This window comes from Cebus imitator, unplaced genomic scaffold, assembly GCF_001604975.1.
Source record: "Cebus imitator isolate Cc_AM_T3 unplaced genomic scaffold, Cebus_imitator-1.0 Scaffold42, whole genome shotgun sequence".
NCBI lineage: Eukaryota > Metazoa > Chordata > Mammalia > Primates > Cebidae > Cebus > Cebus imitator.
This window is the reverse complement of record NW_016107357.1, coordinates 9,997,237-10,007,641: the sequence shown is the minus strand read 5'-3', so window position 1 is coordinate 10,007,641 and position 10,405 is coordinate 9,997,237. Positions and strand designations below refer to the sequence as shown.

The 10,405-nt window shown below is 47.6% G+C and overlaps 1 protein-coding gene across 1 annotated transcript in view; it reads right to left on the bottom strand.

The window, feature by feature from the left end:
* Positions 1–4,872, bottom strand: part of RHOU (ras homolog family member U) — an 11,639-nt gene extending 6,767 nt beyond the window's left edge. The window contains exons 1-2 of the mRNA XM_017526487.2: positions 3,992–4,872; positions 2,268–2,326 (exon numbers count right to left, since the gene is read on the bottom strand). Coding sequence (XP_017381976.1) covers positions 2,268–2,326; positions 3,992–4,253 — 321 coding nt within the window. The 5' untranslated portion in view covers positions 4,254–4,872. The remainder of the gene's footprint in view (positions 1–2,267; positions 2,327–3,991) is intronic.
* Between the last annotated feature and the right edge of the window lie 5,533 nt (positions 4,873–10,405).

Genomic DNA, 10,405 nt, shown 5'->3' with positions numbered 1-10,405 from the left:
AGAGACGGGGTTTCACCATGTTGACCAGGATGGTCTCGATCTCTTGACCTCGTGATCCACCCGCCTCAGCCTCCCAAAGTGCTGGGATTACAGGCTTGAGCCACCACGCCCGGCCGCTTCCCTGATTTTTAAACAGATTATTCTAAGGAACAATTTAACTCTTCCTTGATAATTCAGAGTCATTTTTACAACATTTTCCTAGTAAAATTCCTATTTGTCTTTCAAAACTCTGCTGAGAGGGTTTCCTGCCAGGCCCAGCCAGCCTGCACCTCTGACCTGGAGCCTCTTTCCTTCCCTTAGCTTGCTCCTTCACAAGCTTCCGTAAACTGGTTTTTCTTCCCTCCACACTGTAAGTCTATTAAGGGGCAGGCCCACGACTTATGGTTGCACCCTCACCACTGGTCCTCCTCTGGTTGATCCATTCTATAAAACCACAAGATTAAGCCCTGCTATGTGCCAGGCACTACACTGGGCACTGGGCATGAAACCCCAGCTCAAGAAGCTGCATCCTGCTTGAAGAGCCAACACTTACGAGGAGCCCAGTGGTGGACAGTGATATTTGAGTGACGTCCTGGAGCAGGTAGGTGTACTGAGCTTCTGCTCCTCCCCATAAAGCTCCCTGATAACTATGCCTTTGGACCTCCCGTGTTTTCCTGACTTCCGTCTTATCTTCAGGCTCTGACTTCAGCAAGGATGACTATGCTTAATGAGATGTTCCTCTGCCTGTGTTTTAAAGATCGGGAAACCTGACCCCCAGTAGGCAAAGCATTCTCACTTCATACAAGGAAATGAAGCTTGAATTATAAGTACCACCATGGCATTCAGGAAGACTCAGTACTAGAAGTGACTGTACTCTTTGATTTTTTTTATCTTTTTTTCCAAGAGACGATCTTGCTCTGTTGCTCAGGCTGGGGTGCAGTGGTACCATCATAGCTCACCACAGCCCCAAACTCCTGGGTTCAAGCCATCCTCCTGCTTCAGCCTCCCAAGTGGCTACTGGCTGGGACTACAGGCAGTGCCACCACACCAGGCTAATTTTTTTATTTTGTAGAGGTGATGTCTTGCTATGCTACCCAGGCTGGTCTCAAACTCCTGGCTTCAGCAATCCTCCCACCTCAGCCTCCCAAAGAGTATAAAGCACCACACCCCGCCTGATTTTTGTTTTCTACAGGCAATACAATATGGACAGTGCTTGGTTTTTCCAAGCTGAGGTGCTCCCATGCTATGGCCTCCACTGGCCCAGTGTTCCTTGGAGATCAAGGCTACCCAGTCTTGTATCATCTTAAGGTTTAAAAAATAAGACCTGTCCTCAGTTCTGAATCTGCTGTCCCAGAGTAGGTGAGCAACTCGGAAGCTCTGGCTTAGATGAGGCTCTGGGGGCCAGTGGAAAACCAATGCCTTCCTAAACATACATGGTCATGCGATGGCACCTCAGAAAGTGAAGGGGGCACTTTCACCTGCCTACAAAATACATCTGGGATTTGCTGAACCCTAGAACATACTATAGAGACAAGTTCATTAACTATCACTTTGCCAAAATCAAGTACCACTGGGAGTTCACAAGGCACAGCCTGACTTCAGTGACTCGAGGGCCCACCAAGCAGGGGGCTCTTGTGGGGACCACAAAGAGGGAATCCCACCCTTCCTAGCTATTTCCTCCAAGTGCCCAGCCCTCAAGACAAGAACCAGCATTCACAATTTGGATAGAACCAGCCCAGTTGGTTCATCCCTCCAGCTTAGGACTACTCTGACAAATGTATCTGTGCTTCAGGGAATGGGGCTGGTCCGAATGAGTCAAACCATAGCTCAGGAAGGGAAATATTAACCCTTACTGATGTAAATTCCATCATTTTCTTGAGCAAATTTCTTAAATATCTGACTCACTGGCCTTTAATAAAATGATTATATCACTACCTTACTTTGGGAAATGACGATAAAACATCGCTGAAATTTTTTTCATAAAAACCAGGGAGTAAATAACAGAAATCCTTTAAGATAAGAGCTGTTCTTGACCCTGCTCCCTCCCTTGCTTGGCTACGTAGAGCTGGGCCAAACCCTGTTTTATTAGTTTGGAGGTATCTTCCTCTGCTTCCTGTCCCCCAACCCCTGGCCCCTGCCCACCCTCAGAGAGAGGCCAACAGCAGGGGTGGGTCCACTTCATGAGGCTTTGGAATGACCCAGTTACTGACTGAGGGAATCAAAGATTATTTGGAAATCTTTAAAGGGCTGTTTCCTTTCCCAGCACTGAGCTGTAACATGATACTGACCTGTCCGGCAGTGTCGCAGAGCTGGAGTCTCACAGGCCGCCCATCCACAGACACCACAGCTTAAAAACAAAACCAAAATGACAATCAGGAGGTGTCTTTTAACCCCTTCCGGAATCCTAATAGTTTTAGCTTGCACTATCATTTTCACTCCAAACTCCTCTGCTCCTATTCTACGTCCTCTAATGAATTAAAGACTCACCTAAAACAAGGGGGCCCTGTGGAGGCGTCTTTGTATACAAACCCGGGGCTGGCAAGTCATTCCATTGCCATGGGCCAGGCAGCAAATCCCCCAGCCCTTTGATGGTGCCCCCAGAAAGGCCTATGCTTTTCTGCCAGTCCTGGAAGATTTATTTTCCTGTCACACTTGTTTCAAAGGCCCTAAAAACAACACTGGGGGTAAATGGGAAGCAACGCTGCAGTTTTAAATCAGTGGAAAACCTCACAAATAATTCTGTTTTCCCTTGGGAAAAGTTCCCCAACTTCAGGGTTTATCATAAAATTCTAGTTTGTTTTGAGAACATGTGCAAACACAGACTGCCCGCATTGTCCCGTTTAAAAATGAGGGCACTCCTTATCTCTATGGCAGGTCAAAAGGAGGATTAAAAAAGAAGAAAAGAAAGTCAAGCCCACCTTTCCACTGGGCTCCGGGACTCGAGGAGTGTGGCAAGGCCTGCAGCAGACATGTTGTGGAGGTTTCTATTTTAATTAAGCCCTCACTTTTATCTCTTTCTACACAACTTTCTAATTGTTTCTAAATGTTTACACTATTCAGCAGAGTGGGAGGAGAAACAGTGCCCTGTGGTGGGAACCCACCAGTATAGCACCCATTTTTCTAGGGTACCTTTGGGATGAAAGGAAGGTCAGAGAAGCAACTTTAAAAAAAAGAAGCAGCAGCAAGACAGTTAAGTGTTTCATACTAGCTTTTGTGAATTTTAACTTTTTCTTAAATTTCTAAAAGACCTGAAAAATCAAGATAAAGAAATCCTTTATCATTTTATCTACCAAGGGAAATGACATCGCACCGGTACATAAGGGCTTTAAGCAGCTTCAAGGGATCCTGAAAAGATAACAACAATCAGAATCCAAGCCCATGCTGGTGGGGAAGGCGGTGGGGCTCAGAAGAAAGAAACGGTGTTTACTCTCCAGGCTTCGTCCAAACCTAAGCCTTCACGAGGGCTGCTCGGGCTATTTTCACTAAATCATGTGTTTTCCCGGCGTCTCCGCGGCTCTTTAAAGTGGAGATGCCCCTCGTGAGCTGAGCCTGAGCCGCCAGAAAGGAAAGGGGCTACGCTCAGGGCCACAGGTAAAGGCACCTGCGCGTCACCTTCTGACTGAAACTCCGCAGCGGCGCCAGTGACGTCGCCCTCAGGAAACTTTGCTCTAACGCAGCAAACTGGCCGGGCAGCCTGAACTCAACCTCTTTCACTCCTGCTTATCTGTTGCTTTTTTTTTTAATTGGCTCTGACTGCCCCTCCGCCCTCCCCTCACCAAGCTTTGGTTGTAGGGCTCCCCATTCCCCCGTGGCCCTTTCGAGTTTGCTCCGTGCTTGCCTGGTCCCTGAGACTCAGGAAACGTCCTGCACTCCTCATGTGCCCGGCTTCCCCGCTGGAGCCGCGCGGGGGCCCTGCAGCCCCCTGGGGAGCCCCGCGACCCTCGCGCCATCCTCCCTCCACTGGGCGGACCGCGGCCACGAGCCCCCGGCCCCGGCCCCCAGGCCAGCTCACCCGAGAAGTTGTCGAAGGCGGTGGGGATGTACTCGGTGGGGTAGCCGTTGGTGGTGTAGCTTACCACCAGGCTCGTCTTGCCCACCGCGCCGTCGCCGACCAGCACGCACTTGACGCCGCGCCCCTCGGCACCGCCCGCGCGCCCCCGGCCCCCCGGCTCCCCAGGCCCGCGTGCCCCGCGTCCCCCGCGCTCCCGACGCGGCGGCACCGGAGGGGCCTCGCAGCGGTCGGGAAAAGCGGGGTCCCCCTGCTGCGGGGGCATCGATCCGCGAGAGCGGGCTTGCGGGCGCGGGAGAGCAGGGCCGGCCCGACCGCCCCTCCGCCCCGGAGGGTTGCGGGAGGGAGGAGCTGTCACCGACAGCTGCGGGCGCGTCCCCGGCCCCTGAGAGTGGCTGTTCCGGGCCGCACGGCTCGTAGACAAAGGCGGCCGGGGAGGGTCGTGGCTCCTCGCTCCGGCGGCGCCAGCCGCTCTGCCCCGCGCGATTGGAGGACAGCGGTCCGAGCGCCGTGGATCCCGAACGCTCTGTCTCCGCCCGGCTTCCCGGCGACACGACGCGTGGGGGGCGGGCAGGCGGGCGGGGAAGGAAAAGAGGCGGGTCCGGCCGGGCAGCTGAGTCCCCGCGCCGAGGCCACAGCGCCCTCCGCCTGCGCGCCGCGCTCTTGCACCAGTGCCCGAGGCGGCGCCGCGACCCGGCAGGCGGGGATGCGAACACTGGCACAGGACAACCTGGAGCACACGTTCTGGAGGACCCCCCCGCACCTGCTCCGGGAAGCGGCGCTGGAAGGAGCCAGGCCGGCCTCGGCAGCCTCCTCCCCAGCTCCCGAGACGGTCACCACCGCGCGACTGGCCCGGGAGGTTCCGCTTTCTGGCGCCCACGCTAGCCGGCCTCCTTTTCCCCGCTGGCCACCGCTCCACCCAGGGGGGAAAACCAAGTGTCCTGGAGGCCTGTCCTGCGAATAAGATTGAATTAACCGGCAGCTTTTTTCCTTGTTTAAGTCTAAGTGCAGCTGATCGTGTGATTTTTCTCATTTTGAAGCAACAGGATGCCAGCTTCATTGTGACTTTCTCTTTTGGCATGCTGTGAACATTTATACATTTATGCTCCAGCAAATTTTTTATAGCCCCACATCCTTCACTTATTTAAATGTAATTCGGAGACATTAATACATCTGAAAACAAGTATTCCGTTCCTCTTTGATTCCTTTCTCTCTCTGCCTTCTTTCTACATGTGGTTGACAGTCCATTCAGAAAAAGGACGCCTCTTCTGGGCCAAGTCAGAACACAAACAGTCCTGGGGGTGTACGTACGGTGTGGTGTGAGAAGAGCCACATATTATTAATATACATATTGATACTATTACTATTACTAGTGGTAGCAAAAATAATAATAAATATTGAGCTTTCATAATGTGTCACATACTGTTGTAAGCACTCTTCATGAACTAATTCTTTTAATCTTCACGTTACTTATGGCCATTTTACAGATGAGAACACCTGAGGTACAAAGATATTGCATAACATTTTTGGATTCCACAAGCTAGTAAGTGGCAGTGCCAGAATCCAAACCCAAATAGCTCCAGAGCCTGAGCTTCTAACCAAAGTCCTGGAGGCAAAAGTAAGCCAGTATGATCAACGTAGGCTTGAACGTAGGGCCATGGTCAGAATGCAGAGATGGATTAATCAAGAAGTTAGAAGCTTGAATCCAGGACCCCTGGCTTGCAAACGACACCTTTGCATTGCTGGGAACCCTAGCAATGTGCACCCATGGTAATATGTTACTGTAAATTTTGAAAAAAAAAAAAAAATTTTAATCACCACCAGTTAAATTCACCATCATTTTTAACTCTAACTTATCCTCATATTGAGTGACTTTGAAGAGGCCATGAACAGACCAGGGCCAGTGTTAAGTTTTGAGCCTCAGGCACCTGACTTGCCTCTCCCCAGCCCTGGCCTCGACGAGATAGTTTATGTGGTTTACAGTTCTCCCTGTAGTTATGCTGGTGCTGGCCACCCAGGTGTAGGAACAGCTACCACTGACATACCTACTACCCTCTATGAAAGTCACACTGGTGTCCTGAACAGTCTTTTTTTTTTTTGAGATGGAGTTTCACTCTTGTTACCCAGGCTGGAGTGCAATGGCGCGATCTCGGCTCACCGCAACCTCCGCCTCCTGGGTTCAGGCAATTCTCCTGCCTCAGCCTCCTGAGTAGCTGGGATTACAGGCACGTGCCACCATGCCCAGCTAATTTTTTGTATTTTTAGTAGAGACGGGGTTTCACCATGTTGACCAGGATGGTCTCGATCTCTTGACCTCGTGATCCACCCGCCTCGGCCTCCCAAAGTGCTGGGATTACAGGCGTGAGCCACCGCGCCCAGCCATGAACAGTCTTACTTTCTCCAACACTAGAAGGGTTCCAGTAGCAAAAGTGTAGCAGAGCTCGAGATGGGCAGAGCTGGAAGCTAGTCTGGCAATTCTTTCCATCATAAAACTCCTAGCATCTGCTGGTGCAGTGGCTCACACTTGTAAGCCCAGCACTTTGGGAGGCTGAAGCAGTCAGATCGGTAGAGGCCATGAGTTTGAGACCAGCCTGGCCAACATGGCAAAATCCTGTCTTTACCAAAAATTTAAAAATTATCCAGGTATGGTGGCTCACTCCTGTAATCCCAGATACTCCAGAGGCTGAGATGGGAGGATCACTTGAGCCTGGGAAGTCGAGGTTCCAGTGAGTCCTCGATCAGCCAGTGCACTCTAGCCTGGGTGAGAGTGAGAGACTGTCTTAAGAAGAAACAAACAAACACAAAACAACACAGCATTGTTAGAAAAGGTTTGGCTCTCTCAACTATACCTGATCAAGACAGAAGTTCTCTCTTGTCAGAAACGTACCTGTACTGAAATGCAGCAGATACAGTTATAAATGGACCATACATTTTTGGAGAAAAATCCCATGAAGTAAATGATCTGAATTCCCATGTTTATAAAGACATAAGGCTATAGTAGCACAACAAAAAGCAAGCTCTCCTGTGTGTGAAGTAGCTTCCTGTCGTTCCTATAGAAAATGTCTTACAAAACTGAAGAAGTGATCAGAGGGTATGCAACTGAAAAATGTAAATAGTCTAACAGAAGTATGTCAAGCAGTTTATTAAAATATTATGTCATGTATTTTGTTGAAGTTTATGGGATTCATTAGTTTTTTTATAAATTTGTAACTTATTGTGATGCATTTCTCCCTTTAAACATTTATTTTTGTATCTAACTTTCTATTCTTTGTATATATTTTTTTCTTAAGTCTCACAAATGTGATAAGCCTCAGGCCCTACAAAACTTGTCTTTGCCCCTCCGTCTGGCCAGCTGTCAGCTTTTGTGTCCTGTGCCTCCCCCTCTTGCTTTACCCGCTCTCATGCTGAATATCATCCCACGCCCACTCATTTGAGCCCATTTTTCTGGATTCAACTTAATCAGCTCCCTGCATTGTTATCTAAAATGCCCAGAACTAATGTTTGCCTTATTCATAAGACTCTTTTGTAGGCGACATAGGAAAGCAGACCCCATGCCAAACAGTTCAGTATTTCATCTAAGTCCAAAAGCAGAGAGATAACAGAATGGCTACCACCGTCGGGGGCTACAAGAAGCCCTTCAAGGTGTGTGGCCTCAAACTATATATTTGTTTGTTTATTTGCTTATTGTCTGTCTCCTCTTACAAGCTCCATGAAATCAGAAACTTAATGTTGCTCATTCCTGTATCCCACACTTAGAAGCACGTAAGGCAAGTAGTAGGTGCTTAATAAATACTTAAGCAGTGGTAAATATGTAAGTGAAAGTAAAACATGTTTTGAATTTGACAGTTCTGTAAAAAAGAAAAAGAATGTAAAACATGAGCTCTCAAATCATGGACAGTTGTATTTTTATGCTTTTATAAAATATTTTTAGAATGAATGAAGGGAATTTGACCACTTCTTGCAGCTATTAGTATAAAACCATGTCTTTGCTCAGTTTTAAGACAAAAAAAAAATGTATTATCCCTCAGTTATTCCCATTTGTTTTTCACCAAGACAGTGCAATGCCTTCATCGTGCGGTGGGTCTAGTAAATTCAGAAAATGCTGGCACATGGCTGGGTGCAGAATTTCCTTTCTTAAGATTTGGTCTCTGTGAAGCCCTCCTGCCCAGGTGTGAGCATTAATTCCCCCCCACCACCACCACCTACCCACTACACCCCTCCAGGACTTCCAGCAACCTACCCGTGGGCCCCCAACAACATGACAGAGAAGCTGTCTTCCCCTTGAACTACAAGTCTGTAACCCCGTCCTCTTTCTTCCACAAACTTGCTCTTTCTCTGCTTAGGTGTCACCTCCTCCAAGAGTGTTTATTTTTGTGCCTAATTTTCTATGCTTAATTTTTTTTTTTTTAAGGTGGGGTTTCACCATGATGGCCAGGCTGGTCTTGAACTCCTGACCTCGGTTGATCCAACCACCTCTGCCTCCCAAAGTGCTAGGATTACAGGCGTGAGCCACCATGCCCGGCTGTATTCTCTTTCTTAATGAAGTCCTCAAAATGCCATAAGCTTCAGGCCGTACAAAACTTGGCTTTGCTTCTCTATCTGGCTATCTGTCAGTTTTTGTGTTCCAGAGCCTCCCTCTTGCTTTACCCCTTTTTATGTTGAACTGTCCCACACCCACTCATTTGGGCACATTTTCTGGACTTGACTTCATCAGCCCCTTAATAGCCTTATCTAAATGCCCGGAACTAATGCTTGCCCTATTCATAAGAATCTTCTACACCCCGACGCCAAACAGATTGGTGTTTCATTCAAGTCCAGAAATGTTCCCTGATCCCTTATATGGATGTACATGTGCTTCTCCCTAACACAGACCTTATCTAGTGAAATCATCTACTGCTGACACAGCACCTACCCTTGCTCATAATCCCCTAAAAGGCAGGATCCTCAGTTCACAATCTTCCCCACAACACAGTACTAATACATTTTCTAGGATTTTTTCCATCAAGTTATTTTAACTGTTCCACTAGCAAATAATTAATTAATAGTGAATTTGTAGTTTTTTACTAAAATGGTAAGAAAAAAAAAGGTCCTAATAGACTTTCCACTGTGTACCTGTGATTTCTGTATATTTTGATATAATTAGGAAATAAATTTTTATCTGCTCAACATATTCCTTGCCAGGTGTCATTGCCATCGTCACATTGAATGTAAAGCTGTTTTTCCTGCTATTTATAACATTTCACCATTTACTGTATAGCAAATCCGAACAGCACAGTTTTTGGATCTTTCATATTAGCAGGTCATATAACCCTGTGTGTTCATTCACTCTTTAAACTGTAACCCTTTGCCTTGGACACATTAATCTGATTTCTTTCCTTCAGCAGTGCCCGAGATTTTTAATACCCTATAAGAGGACATCGGAGAAAATGTTTCTCTAAAGCTGGGCAGTATATTGCCAACAATGCTGTCTGCTCCCAGAATTCCCTTCTTTGTATGGCTCTGGGCTAAAGTTGTCCAGAGACATGATTCTTAGAATTGGGAAGACTGAAGGGAAATGGAGGAGGGTCACATGGTCAAACATGTCAGTGGATGGACACAGCGGGGCCCAGCGTGTCCTCACTAGCCTCCAGCTTTGCAACATCATCATCCCTCTGCTGGCTCTGCTAACCCAGAGCAGCCATCAGCCCTCACCCTGCCCCTGAGACCCAAAGAGTCTGCAGTCCCTACATCTCATGCCTCAAGCTGCCCATTCACAGCCCCCTAGTGGCCACATCTGCATAACTTACCATTGGATTTTCTCCATGTACCCACTGGTACCCTGCACAAGGGCTTCAGCTGGACAAGTTTAGGCATTGTTTCCCTCTGAACTTCCCCAGCAAGTCCCGAACTTGTGAAAGCTCTCCTTCCTTATTCCTATACCATGGAGTGGCTCTGATTTCCTGACTGAGCCCTAACCAATAGTTTCTTCTTTTCCACTGGGGATGTCATCCTAGGAAAAAGAAAAAAATGACAAGAAAAATGTCTTGACATGTTTCACTAGAGAAGATGGGAAATCATATAAATGTCACCAAACCAGCAAATGAGCTACCAGTGGCTCCTTTCAGGAGTCACAAACATCAGCTAGTGTCACAGTAAAGGCTCAGACCATGTGGCTGGATGCACTGATACTAGTTTTCCTGCCTCCAGAAGTCCTTTCATCACCTGCCATCACCTTGTGGATAATGAGAATGAATTAATTAAGCTCTCCCATTGGTATCATGAAAGTTTCAGGTGTAAGAATCAATCCTTAATTTTGATTATAAAATAATATTTCTGAAACTGTTTATGTTGTTTTTACTAGTTAGATTAGGCTATGCTATGCTGCAGTAATAAGTGAACTCAAAATTTCAATGTCTAGAAACATAGGAGTTAATTTTT